Here is a 21441-nt window from a genome sequence, read left to right on the forward strand (position 1 = left end):
TAGGCCCTGTCTTAGTAATCAGATCACTAGTATGTACTACAAGATGAGGCAAAGAAACCTATGTTCCTTGCCACTTGCAAGACTGTCTCAAAGGTCTTTGTTTAGGTGAAATAAAAAATTCCCTAATGAGAGCCATTACATCAGGGGTCAGCAAACTTCATCTCAAAAGGGCCAGATAGTAAATATTTGAGGCTTTGCAGGCCATATGGTCCCAGTTGAAGCTACTCAGCTCTACCATTACAGCACAAAAGCAGCCGCAGACAATACAGAAATGAATGAGCATGGCTGGGTTTTAATAAAACTTTTATTTGTGGATACTGAAATTTGAACTTCATAGAAATTTCATGTTGTAAGTTTTCTAAAAATGTAAACAACATTCTTAGCTTGCAAGCAGCACAAAGACAGGTGGTGGACCAAATATGGCCCCAGGTGTAGTCTGCCAACCCCTGTTAGGTTAGATCACCAAAGCTACTTTTTCATAAAAGGTATAAATGGTAAATAAATCTTAAAAGTAAAGCCTTGTAGCAGTGTATACCTTGGACGTTACGATCACTATTGTTGGGTTTAATATTAAGTGACTCGTGTGGGAGTATAACTGAGTTTGCATGTGGAACATCTTTATAACATTACCATCACCAAATTTGGTACTTGCACCCATGTAGTTCTAGGAAAATCTTTTTAAAATCTCTAAATGAAATTACTTCTAGGGAAAGTAAATTGAAATGCCCACTGGCTAGTAAGAAACTCATTCTAAAGGTTTAGGAAACAAGACTTATCCCATTTATTGCTTCGAACTTTTTTATATGGTGTCAAAATTATTCTCAGTCCTACAACATGGAATATTGGAACATTGTTAGTTTCTCCAATGGATTGCAAGTTAATTTCACACTGATTAAGATGCATCTAATTCTAGTGGAAAACGTCCTCATCTGAGATCTTTTCTTATTGCTACTTAATTTTTTATTTGGCAATTCTGCCTGCTGCACAACACAGTTACTTCTGGGAAATCATAAACCCGTATTTAAAGGATATGGCTAGTCTGAATGAAGTTTAAGGCAGCGATGAACAACAAAGATACTGCAAGAACCTTAGGTTATAAGGAGAGAGCTTAACTCAGTACACTCGCTTCTTTTTAAAGTAGGTTTCCATGTAATACGCTCCTGAGCCCCGACGACGCTGGTCTCCAAATTCCCCTGGACCACCTTCTGGGCCAGACATGAGATAGGATGAGCCTCGCTTTTCATGTCTTAAATGGGGTGCCTATGAGAAAAGAAAACCACAGTTCACATTAAATTCAATCAAAATCAGCTTATTCATTAAAGCTACTTATAAGAACTACAAAAGCATTTCATTTCAGGTTCATGTAAATACAGAATAGGATTAATATCAAAGCTATACAAACTCCTTTGTTAAACTGGATTTTTAAATTTCTCTATCAATTACTTGTGGAACTTTTGCAAAACACCAGTTTCTAACCTCAAACCCACACATTTTGGAGTAAAGAAAATAACAGCACCACAGCTACTTCAGCTGTGTACACCTAGGTAAGTACCACCAAATAAGAATCTTAATATCAACTATTAGCATTCCCACTGGGGAAGGGGAGTGGCTGAGAAACCAAGCTGCACATCAAATCAGATGTTATGTCTGCTTAGTAAAAGGCGTGGTGAGAGACTAAACTAGGTGGTATAAGGCTGCTAAGTGACATTGAAGAAAATAATGACACTGGTAGAGATAAAAACTTTAGGGGCCAGCACTGTGGCATAATGGGTAAAGTCACTGCCTGCAGTGCAGGCGTCCCGGCATCCCATAGGGGCACTGGGTCGAGTCCTGACTGGACATGTCAAGGCTCCCTCCCCAAGCCTGTCCCAGCTCTGGAGGATATGGGCAACTGTGCATCCAGACTCACGCCTGGCACTAAGAACCTGGGTGCTGGAACTAGGACTCACACACCCTTGCCACTGCTGCCACGGATTAGAGAAAGACGGAAACATCAGTATCCAGTGGGAACTAAAGGCAAAGTAGCTACCAAACCAATACCCAAAGACATTTTTCCAGGCAAAGGCCTCCCATCCATGCAAGCTATCCTTTTAGTGACAGAAATAAATGACCTACAAAATGAGTAAAATTATCATAGGCACAAGTAAGAAAAAGGCAATATGATGCTCCAAAAGGAACATAATAACGCTTTATTTGGCATCAGACTCCAACAAAGGAGAATGACAAAATGCCCGATGAAGAATTCAAAACCAATGACAAAGGATGCTCAGAGATACAAAGAGAATACAGACACAACTGGGAAATCAATGCATGTTAATGAGAAGTTCAGAGAGAAAAATGAACCAAACTAAAATCTTAGAAATGAAGAACAAAGTAAAAAAGGAAAAATAAGATACAGCTGAAAGCCTCAACATCAGACTAGATCAAGAGGAATATCTAAACTTGAAGACAAGTCTTCTGAAATATCCCACTCAGAGTAGAGGAAAGGGGGAAAAAAAGAATGCAGGTAGCTTCCAAGACCTCTGGTGCATCATTAGGCTGGCACCATGGCTGACTTCAATAATCCTCTGCCTGTGGCACTGGCACCCCAGGTTCTAGTCCCGGTTGCTCCTCTTCCAGCCCAGCTCTTTGCTGTGGCCCGGGAGTGCAGTGGAGGATGGCCCAAGTGCTTGGGTCCCTGCACCCCATGGGAGACCAGGAGGAAGCACCCGGCTCCTGGCTTTGGATCAGCACAGTGCTGGCCGTAGCAGCCATTTGGGGGGTAAACCAACGGAAGGAAGCCCTTTCTCTCTGTCTATAACTCTACCTGTCAAAAAAAAAAAAAAAAAAAAAAAAGAAGCTCAAAATTGAGCACTCTTCTGAAGAGGAGTAGAGGCCATAAAACCTATTCAATGAAGTAACAACAAAACAATTCCCCAATCTAGAGAAAGATATGGACATTCCAGTACAAGAGGCCCATAGTACCCCAAATAGACATGACCAGAAAAGATCCTCATTAGGACATGTCACAAAACCTCAAGAGTGCCACAAAGATCTGCCAAGTCACTTTTAAGGGAATCTCCATTAGATGAAGATTTTTTTTTACAGAAACCTTATAGGACAGGAGGATCTGTATAATATATTCCAAGTTATAAAAGAAAAAGAAAATACCAACCAGCAATACTTAACCCAGTGAAGATACCTTTCATAAATGAAGGAAAAATAAAGACTTGCCCAAACAATCAAAATCTGAAGAAATTCATCACCACCAGTCTGACCTTAAAAAAAGATGCTTAAGATAGTCCTAAATACAGGTAAAAAAGATAACTACCATTATGTAAACTATAAACACAAGAAATCATAAAGACCACTAGAAAACAAGGATATTCAAAAGATTTTTTTAAAAATGAATGGACTAAGTCATTACTTACCAACATTAATTTTGAATGTACATAGATTAACTGAATAATTTTAAAAAACAAGACCCAAGGGGTCAGTGTTGTGGCACAGATTAAGCTGCTGTCTGCAACAACAGCATCCCATTTAGGTAGGGGATGTCCCAGCTGTTTCACTTTCATCCAGCTGAGAAAGCAGATGACCCAAGTGCTTGAGCCACTGCACCCATGTAGGAAACATGCATAGAGTTCCGGCACCTGGCTTCGGCCTGGACTAGTCCTGGCCATTGTAGCCATTTGGGGAATGAACAAGGGAATGAAGAGCCCTCTCTCTTCCTCTACCTTTCAAATAAAGTAAAAAACAGCCCAGTGATATGTTGCCTACGAGAAAAATACTTCACCAGTAAAGATGCACACAGACTGAAAAGTAAAAAGATGGGAAAAGTTATCCCATGCAAACAGAAACCAAAAGTGAGCATGACAGCTAAACTTCATAGTCATCATATCTGATTGATTTGGTCCCTTGATCATTATATAGTGACAGTCTATGTCTCCTTTTACACTTTTTGTCTTAGAGACAAGAGTGCACTAATAAACAAGGGATCAATTCAGTAAGACAGAATGAATAAATGTACCGCTCTTAAAGCCAGAGCACCCAATTTTAAAAGACAAGTATTAGATTTAAAGGGGAAAATAATAATAACAGGGGACTTCAACAGCCCACTTTCACCTAAGGACAGATCATCCAGACCCAAAAAAAAAAAAAAAAAAAACTAATAAAGACACAGTGGAATGACTATGGTTTTACAATGATACATTATATTCTGTAAAATGAACTAGAAGAGAGGAGCTGGTAAGGTTCCAAACACAATGATAAAGAAATAGGTTAATGTCTGTTATGATTATCTTATGCTGAGTATGTATGTTGGAATACTGCACTATACCCCATAAAAATGTGCAAATATCACATATTAAACCAAAATTTAAAAATGTTTAAAAATTAATTTCCAGGCTCCATCCCAGAGATTCTGATCTGGGAGAATAATATTCCTCATAAAGGTCACAACAGTCAGTACATCAAATCTTGTAGCACAACCTGTGATCTCTCAAAAGCTCTGTAGTTTTTGCTTTTGCAAATACCGAGTGCAATAAAAGTTTTGAAGCAGAATTACATAACTCACTCTACAAGAATGTAGAAATGACTGGTAAGGAAAGCTTCCAGTAACGCACAAGAGCAGTCTCACATTACAACTGAAAATGGCAACTGTTTGTGAACTACCACTGGACACAATTTTTATACTGGTGCCAACCCCAGAGGAAGCAGATGTTAAGTCTGTGATAATTCCTCACAGACAACACTAGTCAGTTCTCCACCATGTTAAAAGCAATGCCAGAGACTAAAAATCAGAACTCCATTTCAGTACTTTACTTCAGTGTGGTGATAACTATTGTGACAGTACAATAAATGCCTTCTTCATAAGAAGTCAGTTTAAAGGAATGCTGTTTAAGATGAAACTGATCAGCAAAGAATTCTGCCTTGACTCTCTCTGTCTAGAATGTTTCCTAATAGTAAAATATACCTGAGGTTTATGCTGAGGTCATCTGTGGAGAGAAGCAGGTGGTCATCAGTTGACAGCTCTTGAAGCCGAGTGGATGGGGGCAAGTAACTCAGTCTGAGAAAATGGCTGCCTACAAAATTTCAGCCTGCTCACCAGGCCCTCTCCTCCCACTATGAAGCCTCTATCCTTCCCAGCTGCCATCTCCTTGAGTCCCATCATTGCTTGGTGATCTTACTGCATACTGAACCTCAACCACAAACAGACCCTTCAGGCAAAATATACTTGTTCTTAACAGTTTTCTTCCTCTCATAAAATCACTATCCATTCTACAAATGAGATTTTCCAAAGGGAAAGGGAAGCAAACACCTCACTGGCCTTTAGAATTCTCTTGTTCACCTCACTTCCTTTCCTGATACTTCCTGCTATGTAGTATTCAAACCATTGTTTTAGGCCTGGCATAAGGCAAAGCAACAACCTGAATTTTCCACTCCTTCTATAGCATCTTTATTCTTAGAAGCCAGGCAGGAAATTTATTAGATTCTTTCATTCAAATGACTTCCCAGTGGTACTACAGCACTGACAATGAGAACCAACTAAGATCTAGGAGATGAGAACAGAGAAATATTAAATAACAGGAAATGAGATGTCATTACAGCCCACATTACCAAGAGAAACGAACTTTGATATAATCTAATCAAAAATACTAGTTTTCTGTATGAAGACTATTGAATGGGAAATGATAGTCTGTTTATATATCATTTAATGTTCAGAACAAAGAAAGTAGCGAATTCAGAAAGTAAACTGCCACAGTTGCAGAGTTTGCACTGGGATCTGTATGTTCAATTGGAAGTTTAAGTCCTATCATAGTCTGAAGAATTCTGGAGAGCATTCTAATCGAAATTCTACACAATGGTTTAATCCCTAGTAAGCCTCACTTCCATAAGGAGTCACTAACCCCTTTCAGGGTGTACACTGCCAAAAAAATATTCATATTCAGAGGACTCCAATCTTCAGCAAGATTTTCCTTTAGCATGACCAGAAATCATCCTGTGGACAGTGTCCATTCAGTGGCTCTGTTCTGTACTTCCAACAATAAAACCCTTTTTACCTACATTCTGAACTGATGACTTGCTTTCTACTTCATTGAGAAAACAAAATTAAAGCCCTGACATGTACAGGGACCAACCCCTGGTCCCTTTATTGCCCATTTACTTGGTGAAGTCATCCAATATATAGTGACTTACAGGAATACAATGGTTCTCTAATGTGTACCTCTGTTCGTACCCTCCCTCTACCTCCAGACTTGCATAATGAACACCAACAGCATAACATCTCTACTTGGGCATTTTAAAAGTATATCCAAAACTGAATCCCTACTCTTACTCTCTAAAACCTGCTCCACTCAGTCTTACCAATGACAATCCTATTTCTCTAGGCTAAAAACCTTAGACTCTTCTTTGTCTCCTCTCAAGCTCAGTATATCCTATTGAATCTACCTTCCGGAAAAAAAAAAAAAACAAAAAAAAAAAAAAAAAAAAAAAACAGCCACTTCGCACTACCTTCGATTCTTCTAGCCTGATTCAAGTTAGCAACATTTTTACTTGGATTATACCCAACACTTTAACAGATCTTGCTACATTTTACATTTATTGTTTAAGGTGACAGCCAGAGGTGTCCTGTTAAACTGTAAGTAGAGTCTATTATCCCTCTACTCAAAATATTCCACTAACTTTTTATCTTACACATCTAAAAAGTCTTTGTCTCTGCATACTACTTTTCCCCCCTCAATGTAATTTCACCTCTTTTCTTCCATTTAGCTCACTCCTTTTCTGCTTTAAGCATATTTTTGCTTCAGTGTATTTAACTTGCTGTTTTCACTCCCCAGAATGCATTTTGCACAGACGTTTATTTGGCACACTCCCTAAACTTCTGGTCCTTGCCCAAGAAACAATTTCAAAACAAGCCCTTCATTGGTATATTTAAAGTATAAAGCCTTCCTGTTGGGCATCCATCCTGATTTATATTCTCTCTGGAGCTAGCACTATTCATTTTACCTAATTTTTTTCTTTATTTCCTACTTCTCCATGAAGGTAATTTATATTATAATGATTTTTATCTATTTTGTTCACTGCCATATCCCTACTGCCGAGGGCAGTACTTGTCACATAGTAGGCATTCAATAAAAACTGGTGGAATACTTTTCAAAGACTATTTTTGAAGCATGCACTCCAGTTCCTTCAGCCAGTACTGCAGAACTGTCCATCCTTATCTGACCAGTACTTGCTTGGAAAAGCAAAGATTGCTGTGCTTATTTCTTCAGCACTTGCACTCTCTTGGTAGAACTTAAAATTGCCTTTTTCACTGCTGTATGCCAAATTCAAGCTTTTGTACAGACTTACTAGGAAATCCATTCTCTATCCATGCAAGTTGCTACTTTTTAAATTTTTAATCACATTTTCTTTCATATACTAAAGCAAATATTTCTATCTTCCTATAGATGTAGACTAACTTTTGTTTATCCTACATACTGCCAAGTGAAAGCAGAAAGAGAATGTCACAATTTTATTTTTTGGCTGCATATATCTCAAGCTCAATTTTTAAGCCCGGAACAATTAAATTGGGAATGAATTTTAAATGCTCATTTTATGAATTTGGAAAGTGGAATTTTAAATACCCCTCATGGAGATTCCTTTGGGATAAGTTAATGTCCATAGTGAATTTTGTTAGGCTCATCTGCAACCAGTACAACTAAAGATATTTATCATTATTACTCCTCTGAAAAGATATAATCAGTTAGCATGTAGTCCTCTAAATACAAAATAAAACTTGTTTTTAAAAAATTCTGCGGCTATTTAGGACTCCTTAGTCTCACCTTCACCTTTAGCACCACTTCACCTTTTATGTATTGTCTCTTTAAGTAAAGTTAGGTGATTGGAGAACCTAAAATTAACAACTGCACTAGTTCCTCTGAAATCTCAAATTCCTAGTGTTATCTCTCCCTGCCTCTCTCAAGATGCATTTGAAAGGCAGAACAGCAAAGAGATGGAGGAGACAGACACATCTTCCATCTGCTGGTTCACTCCCCAAATACCTGCAATAGATGAGGCTGTGTCAGGCTAAAAACCAGGATCTCTACCTGGGTTTCCTACATAGGTGGCAAGAGCTAGACTACTTGAGCCATCATCAGCTGCCTCCCATGTGCATTAGCAGGAAGCTGAATTGGAAGTGGAGCAGCCAGGACTTGAGCCAAGCAGTGGCTTGATCTGCTGTACCACAGTGACTTGCGGTGTAACCTGCTGGTAACTGTTTTCTTATAGCCTTGAGTGCAGCTTTTAGATTCCACACCTTTAGAAACTGATTGATTGTCTTTTCTACATTGAACATTTCCTTATTTAAAAAAAAAGTTTCAATTTGTGAGATGATATATGCAATAAATATCTCCCTCATATATACATGCATTGATGTTTTCAATTTTCATATTCATTTCTGCCTATCAACTACATGACTTTCCTCATGAATAATGGTAAGTCCTACCCTTGGACTGAATGAGTCATCCCCCAAAATATGTTATCTTGCCATTAAAAAAAAAAAAAAAAACTAATTGCCTCACAAGTTCCAGTGGACACACCACTGTGTGAATATACCTTCAATTTAATATGCTGAAACACTTATTAAAGATTAAGCACATTATCACTTCTCAGCCTTTTGGCTAAGATCAAGGGTAAAGATTAAGCACATTAAAATCCTCTAAAAAATTAGACTGTCAGAATAGCAATTCAAAACTGTCTTCAGATTTCCATATATGTATTTTTTCACTGGTATTTTGAATATTTAAAAGACCAATCTGGCTTCTAATCCTTATTTAAGTAAGATAATTTTTAATGTTTCTGAAAAACCTGCTTTAATTCTGTTTTTTTACCAAAATCAATTTTTCAAAAGTACTTCCAGGTTATCATTAAGGTTAACATGAGATAACCTGTGTTCCCACAAGCACTGTTTAAGTAGGTTTAGGCTTAAATAAATAGCTGATATGGTTAGCTGTCACAAGATTCTGATCTATCATGGTCCAAACCAGAATCTACACAATACTCATTCATTAAATAATGTACTCTGGGACAAGTCTGTCTGTATTAATTAGCCACAAGGTGGCAGCATTAGGCTCTGTAGTATGAACGGACCTAGATTTTCTAGGCCTTTTTGTTCCCTTTTTATTTCTCTTATCTCTTCACACCACCTCATCAGATAATCTGTGGTTGATTCCTTGGGATAGAGAGTTTACTGGCAGGAAAGATCCTTTTAACCAGGATAACCTAAAATTACAACATGCAAGGAGATAGTACTGATATTCAGCATACCAGATGACTGCCAGGTAGCAAGTCAAAGTATCAAAATCACAATGAAAAGTTAAATCACAATTTAAATGGTCATATCAAACAGCTGAAATGCCTCTTAAACTATTCCTTACATTATTAAAACTATTGGCTATGGCAAATTGAAAAGTATTTACTTTGATCTATTTTACTACTTTACTAAAGGGGGAAGAGAGAGGAATGTTTTTGAGATTAGATGTTAGATTTAAGTGTTTAATATTTTGATTCAAAGGTTTTTCTGAACCATGTGACACAGAAAAACTAACTTATCTCTAGCTCCAGAATCTAAAATTTCTAAGATTTATAAAAATTAAGATGATTGTATAGCTAACTATAATATTATCACTGCTAGAGTATTATTAGGAAATTCTTAATAACTATATTATGTTTTCTCAATCATAGTTCAAATATTTAAGGCATGCAGTTTTGGAGAGAACTGGTAACTGCACTCAATGGCAACTCTAGTTAATTGCTTAGAGAAAAGAGAGGGGTAGCACATTTAAAGCTCATTTGTAATTAGATCTATATCTGGAATGATAGGTACTTTCAGCGTCTCAGGCACTCACAGGATTGTCTACCACCACAGTGTCACTTCAAAAAGAAATCCTGTACCTGTTAAGACTCATTTCTGGGCCGGCGCCACAGCTCACTAGGCTAATCCTCCGCCTTGCGGCGCCGGCACACCGGATTCTAGTCCTGGTTGGGGTGCCGGATTCTGTCCTGGTTGCCCCTCTTCCAGGCCAGCTCTCTGCTGTGGCCAGTGCAGTGAGGATGGCCCAAGTGCTTGGGCCCTGCACCCCATGGGAGACCAGGAGAAGCACCTGGCTCCTGCCTTTGGATCAGTGCGGTGCACCGGCTGCAGCGCGCCAGCCGCGGCGGCCATTGGAGGGTGAACCAACGGCAAAAAGAAGACCTTTCTCTCTCTTTCTCTGTCCACTCTGCCTGTCAAAAGTCATTTCTGAACTTCCATTTCCTTTAGTTCCCAGTGACCACGATCTACTTTTACTTTTCTATGGATCTATCCTGGAAATCCCATACAAATGGGATCATTAAGTCTGTGACCTTTCTCACTTATTAGAATATTATTTTCAAGGTTCATCTATGTTAAAGCATGGGTCAACATTTCATTCTTTCATATGGCTGAAAAGTGTTTTATTCACTTTGGTTATTACCTTGTATTACTATATTTTTTTTATTTGACAGGTAGAGTTATAGACAGTGAGAGAGAGAGAGAAAGAGAGAGAAAGGTCTTCCTTCCGTCGATTCACTCCACAAATGGCCACCACGGCCGGCACTGCGCTGATCCGAAGCCAGGAGCCAGGTGTTTCTACTGGTTTCCCGTGCACGTGCAGGGCCCAAGAACTTGGACCATCCTCCACTGCCTTCCCAGGCCACAGCAGAGAGCTGGACTGGAAGAGCAGCAACTGGGACTAGAACCCAGTGCCCATATGGGATGCCGGCACCGCAGGTGGAGGATTAACCAAGTGAGCCACGGCGCCGGCCCCCACCTTGTTTTACTATTATGAATAATGCTGCTCCAAAAAAATTCGTGTACAATTTTGTGTGTGGGCATCTTTTCAATTCTCTTGGTTATATAACTAGGAATAAAATTCCTGGGTAAAGGTAATTCTAACTCATATTTTAACATTTTAAGGAACTGCCAGACTGTTTTCCAAAGCAGTTGCACCATGTTATACTCTCTTCAGAGATGTGTAAGGATTCCACTTTTTCCACATTCCCACCTACATTTGGTTCATTTTTCTTTATTCTGAGAAACAGAAGAGAGAATGATCTAAATTGCCCATATGTCATGTTTGTTGACTGTTATACCTGTTCAAATCTGCTGCTATGCTCTAGCAAATTTTACAATTTATTGTATTTTTCAAATCCAGAATTTCTACTTGATTTTTTTTAAAGATTTTATTTATTTGAGAGGCTGAGACAGACAGAAATGTCTTTCATCCACTGGTTCACTCCCCAAATGGCCACAATAGCTGGAGCTGGGCTGATCCGTAGCCAGGAGCTTCCTCCTTGTCTCCCATTTGGGTGCAAGACCATTTTGGGCCATCTTCCACTGCTTTCCTAGGCCATAAACAGAGAGCTGAATTGGAAGAGGAGCAGCCAGGACATGAACCAATGCCCATTTTGGATGTCAGCACCGCAGGCAGAGGCTTAGTCTATTATGCCATAGCACCAGCCCCTTTATTATTTTTTTAATATATATATTTTTTTATTTGACAGAGTTATAGACAGTGAGAGAGAGAGAGAGAGATAGTCAGAGAGAAAGGTCTTCCTTCCGTTGGTTGACTCCCCAAATGGCTGCCACGGCCAGCGCTGTGCCGATCTGAAGCCAGGAGCCACGTGCTTCTTCCTGGTCTCCCATGCGGGTGCAGGGCCCAAGAACTTAGGCCATCCTCCACTGCCCTCCCAGGCCACAACAGAGAGCTGGACTGAAGAGGAGCAACCAGACTAGAACCTAGTGCCCATATAGGATGCCAGTGCCAAAGGCAGAAGTGAGCCAAGTGAGCCACAGCGCCTGCCCTCCCCCCTTTTATTGATCTTCTCTAGTTAGTGAAACATTGTTCTCGTACTTCTAGTATCTTAGATGTGGTTTAATTCTCTGAATATATTTTAAACTTTTGCTTATAAATCTTGTTAATGGAAAAAATTTAAAACCTTATTCTCAAATAATTTGCTATTATAAAGATACAATTTTTAAGCCGGCGCAGCGGCTCAATAGGCTAATCCTCCGCCTGCGGCACTGGCACACCGGGTTGTAGTCCCGGTTGCTCATCTTCCAGTCCAGCTCTCTGCTGTGGCCCGGGAGTGCAGTGGAGGATGGCCCAGGTCCTTGGGCCCTGCACCCACATGGTAGATCAGGAGAAGCACCTGGCTCCTGGCTTCGGATCAGCACAGTGCACCAGCCGCAGTGGCCATTGAGGGGGTGAATCAACAGAAAAAGGAAGACCTTTCTCTCTCTTTCACTGTCCACTCTGCCTGTCAAAAAAAAAAAGGCACTGTCTATTAATACTAACACCTGGGTGTTTTCTGTTTGTTTTTTTGTTTTTGGACAGGCAGATTTAGACAGAAAAGTCTTCCTTCTGTTGGTTCACCCCTCAAATGGCTGCTAGGGCCAGCGTGCTGCACCGATCCAAAGCCAGGAGCCAGGTGCTTCCTCCTGGTCTCCCATGCCAGTGCAGGGCCCAAGAACTTGGGCCATCCTCCACTGCCTTCCTGGGCCACAGCAGAGAGCTGGACTGGAAGAGGAACAACCAGGACTAGAACTCGGAGTGCCAGCGCCAAAGGTGGAGAATTATCCTAGTGAGCCACGGTGCCAGCCACCTGGGTCATTTTGAAGTCCATTTACATTATTCGCCTTTCTTTTCATTGTGGACCACTTTCTAGTTTCTTCAAACTAGCAATTTCTGGTTCCTGGACATTGTGAGTGATATGGCATAGAGACTAAAGATTCTATTATATTTCTCTATAGTGTGTTCTGTTCTAGAATTAATTATATGTGTTGAACTCAAACTCCAAACATTATATATCCTCTGTGCAGGGGAGGAGTTGAATCTTTTCTCAGTTCTTTCAGCCTTCCAGCTATTGTTTTCTACTAGGTCTCCTGGAGTCTCCCTCACACAAAGTTTAGGGATCAGCCAAGTATATTTGGGCTGAGTTTTCAATAGAATTTGATGTTCCTTTGTATGCAATGTCTTCTTTTTCCAGGATTTCTCTTAGTTTACAGTCTTGCTAATAGTCCTAAATTCTGTTCACTGACTCCTCAAGCCAGGAAGACTGCATCTTTCTACACAGTGTTAGGCAAAAAGCCAGATAAACAATACTTACCCTCTCTCTTTTTTCCTCGTGAGATTTATATATTTATTTGACAGGCAGAGTGAAAGAAAACACAAAGAGAGATCTTCAACTCCTGGCTCACTCCCCAGATGCCTGCAACAGCCATGGCTAGGTCAACTGGAAGCCAGGAACCAAGAACTCCATCCAGATCTCCCACATGGATGACAGGAACCCATGCACTTAGGCCAACATCCTCTGTGCCTCGCAGGCACAGCTGCAGGAAAATGAATGTAATGCAGAGAGCAGCCAGGAATCAAACCAGGTAATCTAACATGGGATGTAGACATCCCAAGAATAACTAAACCTGTCATGCCACAAAGGGCTGCCCCAGTTTCCTTCTTTCAAGGGCTGATTCTCCTTCAGCTTCTGCCTGCTTTTAGTCATTTTCCAATGCCTTCAAATAATTGTTTTTCTTTCTTAGTCTAGTTTTAGTAATACCCTACCTGCAGGAAGGGTATTATGATAACAAGCAATTTCACCAAAACTGGAAATGTCAAGTATTTGAGTTTTAAAAAATAATAGTTTTAATGGATATAGGGATTATTATATCCATCTATCCCTAGATATATCCATATGTTAAATCTTTACACATAAAGGTTTATACAGTTTCTATGAGATGCTACTTCCATGCTTGAAGAAAGTTCTCTATGGTATACTGAAAATAATGTTGACTTTGGAATCAGAGAAATCACGTACTAATTGTATGAATTTTGAAAGATTATTGCGGCCGGCGCCGCGGCTCAATAGGCTGATCCTCCACCTAGCGGCGCTGGCACACCGGGTTCTAGTCCCGGTCGGGGCGCCGGATTCTGTCCCGGTTGCCTCTCTTCCAGGCCAGCTCTCTGCTGTGGCCCGGGAGTGCAGTGAGGATGGCCCAAGTGCTTGGGCCCTGCACCCCATGGGAGACCAGAAGTACCTGGCTCCTGCCATCGGATCAGCGCGGTGTGCCGGCCGCAGCACGCCAGCCGTGGCGGCCATTGGAGGGTGAACCAGCGGCAAAAGGAAGACCTTTCTCTCTGTCTCTCACTATCCACTCTGCCTGTCAAAAAAAAAAAAGATTATTGCTTTATGTTTTTCCACTTTTATTATACAGTTGATAACCTCAGAATTGTCAGAAAGCTTAAATGCTCTCATTGGAAAGCAAAACAAAAACTGTTATTTCCTTTCCTTTAAACCTCTTCCTCCATTCAAGCAATGGAAATGGAAGGAATTCCTATCACATGACCATCTTTTTCTACTATTTTTATTCCATTAGGAATAAAAGCTGTTTTTAATAAGGAAGAAATAACACGAGACAGAAAGAGCAAATGTCATTTTATGAACAAACATGAGGTTGTAGAAGCAGGAACTACCCAAGGGAACACAGAACTCAGGTTGGATTCACTCCACATTATCTATTCATAAGCAAATAAGCAGGAAGTATGGCAATCCAGAAGTTGCCATTATCACAAAATTTCTCCTAATATCAATGAGTCTGTCTATGGAATTAACCACAGCAATCTAATAAGCAAAACTTCTTGTGGGGAGGGCGGTGGTTGGTGTCAGGCATAGCAGTGAAGTTGCCACACCCCACATTAGAGCATCCATCAGGGTTCAAGTCCTGTCTCCTTTCCTAATTCCAGCTTCCTCCTGGGGCTCATCCCAGGAGGCAGCAGGTGATGACTGAGTGCTTAAGTTCCTTCCATTTACAAGGGAGACCTGAATTAAGTTCCTGGCTCCTGGCTTGGGCCTGGCCAAGCCTCAGATGTTGCAGGCATTTGGAGAGGGAACCAGCAGATTTCTCTTTCTTTCTCTCTCTATCTCAACCTTTCAAATAAAACTGAAAACCACAACTACCAAGAAAAGTGTGAAAAGTATATAAAAAAAAAAAAGGCTTTTGATGCTTGGATCACACATTTAACAAATTTTTTTCTTTTGCTTCTGTTTATAAAAGTAAATTTTGTTCCTTGTAAATAAAACTGGAATTGTACAGCACTATGTTTCATAAATGTTATATATTAATAGAATGTTAAAATTTTGCCACGTATTTATATATTATTTTACATGACTTTTTAGAAAAGGTTTAGTTTTATTTATTTACTAGAAAGGCCACTGGATCACTCCCAAAATGGCCACCTCAGCTGGGTCTGGGCCAGGCTGAAGCCAGGAGCCAGAAACACCACCCAGATATCCCACGTGAGTGCCAGGGATCCAAGCACTTAAAACATCTTCTGCTCCCCTCTCAGGAGAGCATTAGTAAAAAGCTGGACTAGAAGCAGAGCAGCTAGAACTCGAACTGGCACTCCAGTATGGGAAGTTGTCATCACAAAAGCAGCAGCTTAACCTGCTGCACCACAATGCTGGCCCTTTACATGACTTAATATCTGCTCTGTACTTACTGGTATAAATATGATATAATTTGCCTATCATTCCTATGAACTATTAGAAATTTTAGCTGCTTTCAGTATTCACAACTGTAAATTTTCATTCACAAATGATTTTACACATTACCAACAAATTAGCATGTAGTCATTGTAATTATCTAAGTAATTACATAAAATAGAAGAAGATGGAGTTTTATGAAACAACATTGAGAATGCTTTCCAGGTTGCATCAATTCATGATCACATTACTTTAAATATAGCTTGTTACCATCTAACTAAATAATCTTCCAACTCCTATGACTCCATCTTACTCCAAATATGTCAGAATTCCATATACATTATCATGCATTTCACAAATACCAAGTTCCAACATTTTTAGAGAATTTGAGTTATTTTTCTAATACCTATCATAAAAGCATAATCAGGCCTCAGTAGTTCTAAGCAAATTCGCACTGGGTTTTCTAAGTGTATTAGACACAGATGAGGCAAATGCAGTATTGACCCAAGTAAGTCAGTCAAAGTGAGACTCTCAAGATTACATAATCAGATAGTACATACATGATACAGGCTGAGTACCCACCATCCAAAAATCTTAAATCCAAAACCAGAAACTTTTTGAGCACCCAAATGACACTATGGTGGAAAATACCACATCCTCAAACTCTGCTTCATGAACAAAATTACTAAAAATATTGCATAGGCTGGCACCGTGGCTCAATTGGCTAATCCTCCACCTGCGGTGCCAGCACCCCGGGGTTCTAGTCCTGGTTGGGGCGCCAGGTACTAGACCCAGTTGCTCCTCTTCCAGTCCAGCTCTCTGCTGTGGCCCGGGAGGGCAGTGGAGGATGGCCCAAGTGCTTGGATCCCTGCACCCGCATGGGAGACCAGGAGGAAGTACCCAGCTCCTGGCTTCGGATCAGCGCAGTGCCAGCCATGGCAGCCATTAGCGGAGTGAACCAATGGAAGGAAGACTTTTCTCTGTCTCTCTCTGTCTATAACTCTCTCTCTCTCTTTCACTGTCTAACTCTGCCTATCAAAAAAATATATATATTGTATAAAGTTACCTTAAGGCTATGTGTACAAGAAATATAGATTTGATGTTTCATTTTATTTATTTTGTAACTATTCCAAAATGTGTAAGAAATTCTGATATCCAAACACTTTCTGGTCCCAAGCATTTGGATAAAGGATACTTAATCTGTATATATAAGTTTAAGTCAACAAGAATAAGCTGAAGGAGAAAAAAACTAAAGCAAAATTGATGTATCTAAGTAATGACATAGTATATCTTTCAAATGTAATAGTTTTATGTTAGAATAGTAGTGCCTAGAAATGTGATCATTCTACATCAATAAACATAGTAAAGAACACACAGAGTTCTTGGGTTTCCTGGGCCTACAAGGTGTAAACCAGAGGACAGCATACTCTTTTTGTAAGAGCCAGAGATTAAATAATGAATCTTACAGGTCACATAGTCTGTTTTAACCACTCAACTCTGTTTCATAGTAGCATGAGTACCATAGAAAACACATAAATGAATGGTCATGGCTATGTTTCAATTTAATTTTATTTACAAATACAGGTAGTAGGCTGGATTTGATCTGTGGGCTGCAGTCTGCCAACCACTACTGTAAAAGCTGAGAGGTAGTTATGAAATGCAAAATGATAATAAAAGTCTTTTGAATACATGCTGAAAATTCAAATGGTTAGCAAGAAACACCATAAGGATCACGGCCACTTTACATTCCTATGCTTACAAGAAACACAATTTCAAATTAAGTGAACTTCATAATAGTTGAACCAATGTTTTATGTATCATAAGAACCAGAGAATCACTTACCTGTGCATAATCACCATAAGGTGGAGAGTAAGAAACACACTTTTCCAAGCCATGTTGTGATTCACTTCCCTGAGAGATTGCATCCAGAATGTTGCTTGCAATTCCAGTCTTATGCAGAGTGGTTTTATTTGCAAGGGCTACAGAAAAAAGTCGACATTTAGTTTACTCTGATTGTATTTTATAAATTATAAACAGAGTACAAAACTCAATAGCAGAACATGGTCCCCAAACACAACACAAATCTTAGTTTGCTAATATATGTATATATTTATTTTCCCCAAGGGAAATTATACATAAGCATATATGTAATCTTTGAAACAAGGGGTATAAAATATGAAATCTGTACTTTGTTGATGCAAGTTATTACTATTAATTTTTAGACCAGATCAATATATAATAGTTCATTACCATTATATATATTTTTTACTAAAAAATGAAACACATTTCAATTTTATTTCTCACTTTAAAAAAAAAACTACAAATTAATGTCTGAGTTCAAGATGGTATTTCATAAGGAGGAAGTAACTTAAAAGGAAGCTCATCTTTTTGATTAAATCTTCTTCTAAGAGGTAACAGTTTAGAATTACTTTCCCAGGTTTGCTTTTTATGCATTTAGTCAAACATGTGCATAAAAACATGTAGGTATAACTGTAGATAAACACAAACTGAATCACTTAATGCATATTTACTTTTTCTACTTAAAATTATGCCTTGTTGATAATTTCATATAATCTATTTATATGTAGATAGAAACTCATTATAGCAAATACACATAAAACTCCAAAATATTAATACTGAACCCTCACTTACATGATAAGCATACACTGGGCAACACACTTGCCAAATTCAAATATGGATTTTTACTGAGCCGGATTTCTTTTGGTGGTTCTCCCAGGAGGGAAGTCTGATTCTTTGAGGCAGCCTATTTATCAAAACAAAAGAAGTGCTTACTAAGAGGTAAAAGAAAATAAAAATGCACAGAGACACATTTCATTTCCAACAAGTCTAGTGTGATAACAATTTATGGAACTTAATTTCTTGCTATTATTTTTTCAGTTAGTTTTTTTTTTTTTAAAGACTATTTATGTGAAAGGCAGAGACACACAGAGAAAGAGTGATGTCCCATCCTCCAGTTCACTCCCAAAAATGCCTGTAACAGCAGAGGCCGGACCCAGCAAAAGTCACAAGCCAGGAACTTCATCCAAGTCTCCTATATGGGTTGCAAGGACTCAAGTACTTGAACCCATCACCTGCTGCCCTTCAGGCACATGAGCAGGGAGCAGGAAAGGAAGCAAAGTAGCTAGGATGTGAATCAGTCACTCTGATATGGGATATAATGTCCCAGCAGCATCCTAACTTGCTGTACCACAACATCTGTCTCTCAGTTTTTCTATTCTAGAACCACAGAACTTCAAAACTGAAAGAGAATTAAAGGTCATGCAAAATCTTCTCACATGAGCCATGACAGAACTCTTACCAGAAAAAACAAATTTCAAATCTCATTTCCAAAAATACTATTAACATTTTAAATTTTTTATTAAAATTGTTTTTATTTTATTCTATATGACTTCAACAAGATGATAAAAACAAAACTTACCTCAGGTAGTAAAAATAATGCCAAACAAAGTAAGTAGACTTAGCAAACCCCAACTTCACATTTACACAGTAATGCTACATATTCACATTTCTTGAAAATACACTGTCAGAATACTTTTATATGACCAGCTAAATGTGGAATTTCTTTTTTTTTTTTAAGGTTTTCTTTTCTTCTTTCTTTTTGGTTGTCATTTTTTTCAGGCATTCTTGCTTTATTTGTTTGTTTATTTTTTTTTTTTTTGGGCAGGCAGAGTGGACAGTGAGAGAGACAGAGAGAAAGGTCTTCCTTTTTTGCTGTTGGTTTACCCTCCAATGGCCGCTGCGGCTGGCGCATTGCGCTGATCTGAAGGCAGGAGCCAGGTGCTTCTCCTGGTCTCCCATGCGGGTGCAGGGCCCAAGCACTTGGGCCATCCTCCACTGCACTCCCGGGCCACAGCAGAGAGCTGGCCTGGAAGAGGGGCAACCAGGACAGAATCTGGCGCCCCAACCAGGACTAGAACCTCGTGTGCCGGCGCTGCAAGGCGGAGGATTAGCCTAGTGAGCTGCGGCGCCGGCCCTAAATGTGGAATTTCTAATACTTCCTCAACAGGTTAAAAAAAAAAAAAAAATCACAGTATAGATTGTTCAGTATATTTTTCTGAGTTTTCTGTAAACATTTCACTCTCTGATGATGAAGATTTCAAAGACACAATTCAGATTAAGTAAAGCCAGTAGGTTTGTTTTCATTTTAAAAGTTTTTGTTTGTTTGTTTTGACAGGCAGAGTGGACAGTGAGAGAGAAAGACAGAAAGAAAGGTCTTCCTTTGCTGTTGGTTCACCCTCCAACGGCCAGCGCGCTGCAGTTCGTGCACCACGCTGATCCGAAGGCAGGAGCCAGGTGCTTCTCCTGGTCTCCCATGGGGCACAGGGTCCCAGGACCTGGGCCATGCTCCACTGCACTCCCTGGCCACAGCAGAGAGCTGGCCTGGAAGAGGGGCAACTGGGACAGAATCCGGCGCCCCGACCAGGACTAGAACCCTGTGTGCCGGCGCCTCAGGCAGAGGATTAGCCTATTGAGCCACGGCGCCAGCTAAAAGTTTTTCTTTTGTTCCCTGACCAGAATGAAGAAAGCATAATCACAAGGGTTTATTTCTGTGTTTATGAACCACAGCTCCTTACATTTGTTCCTTATCTACCCAAAACAGGTTGAGCACAATCAAATCCAAAATTCAAAATGCTTCGAAATTTGAAAGCACCAACATGATGTCCAAGTAGAATTTCCTACATCATGAACCCCTGTTTCATGCGCAAAATCATTAAAAATATTGTACAAAATTACCTTCAGGCTATGCATATGAGGTATATGAAATATAAATTAATGTTGTATTTAGACTTGGATCCTATCCCCAAGACACCTCACCTATATTACTAATGTTCCAAAAACCCCAAAATGTTTGAAATCTGAAATCCCAAGAATTTTAGTTAAGTGATACTGTATCATTGTATTTGGACACAAGATCTTCCACATCTTCATAAGCCCCCAAGAAGTCATATATATGATAGGTAAATCACTGATATAGATGTATTCATTCATTCACTCAATATATATATTTTTAAAGATTATCTTCAGAAGATTTTCAATTAGAGTCACAGCTGATTTCTCATGAGAAACGCTACAGGGTAGGAGAGAATGGAAACATACTCTAAGTCTTAAAAGAAAAAAACTATCAACACAGAATACTGTAACCCTGCAAAGCTCTCATTAAAGACTTTCCTTAACAAATAGAAATTCCAAGAATTTGTCATCATTTGTCAAGCCTTACAAATGATGCTAAGGATGTGCTACATATGGAAACACAGAAACACAGTCATCATTATGAAAAAATGTGAAGGCAAGAAATCTAGTAAAAGTACAAAGGAAATCCAAAACAATCAAAAGGAATATTTACAGAAAAATGACAGGGCCAAGTTGTTACTTATCAATAGTAACCTTGAACGGCTGGCCTTGTAGCATAGCATATTAGACCACAGGTCTGAGTCCTGGCTGCTCCACTTCAGATCCAACTCTCTGCTAACGTTCCTGAGAAAAGCAGCAGATGATGGCCCAAGTATATGGGCCTCTGTCACCCACATGGGAGACCTGGAAGAAGCTCTTGGCTTCAGCCTGGCTCAGGACTGACTATGCCATCTGGGGAGTGAACCAGTGGATGGAAGATTTCTCTCTTGTTTCTCCTCCTCTCTAGCTCTTTCAAAATAAAGCAAAAAAATCTTAAAAAAAAAAAAAAACCTTGAATGTAAATTGCCTAAATTCTCCAATTAAAAGATACATATCGAATGGATTAAAAAACAAGATCTATTTGCTGCCTCCAAGAAACACACTTCACCAACAAAGATACAGAATTAAAGTTAAGGGATGGAAAAGATATTTGATGCCAATGGAAAGCAAAAATCAGCAGGTGCAGCCATCCTACTATCAGACAAAACAGACTTTAACACACAAAAACTG

At 39.4% G+C, this 21441-nt stretch overlaps 1 protein-coding gene across 2 annotated transcripts in view; it reads right to left on the reverse strand.

Moving 5' to 3' along the window:
* Positions 1-286: 286 nt before the first annotated feature.
* The window catches only part of RAVER2 (ribonucleoprotein, PTB binding 2), a 79784-nt gene continuing 58629 nt past the window's right edge, over positions 287-21441 (reverse strand). For both annotated transcript variants that reach the window (XM_008265122.4, XM_008265121.4), the window contains 3 exons: positions 18172-18283; positions 17362-17498; positions 287-1260 (listed from right to left, as the gene is read on the reverse strand). In XM_008265122.4, the coding sequence (XP_008263344.3) occupies positions 1114-1260; positions 17362-17498; positions 18172-18283 (396 nt within the window). In that variant the 3' untranslated portion in view covers positions 287-1113. The remainder of the gene's footprint in view (positions 1261-17361; positions 17499-18171; positions 18284-21441) is intronic.

The sequence above is a fragment of the Oryctolagus cuniculus genome, chromosome 7, assembly GCF_964237555.1.
Source record: "Oryctolagus cuniculus chromosome 7, mOryCun1.1, whole genome shotgun sequence".
Lineage (NCBI taxonomy): Eukaryota > Metazoa > Chordata > Mammalia > Lagomorpha > Leporidae > Oryctolagus > Oryctolagus cuniculus.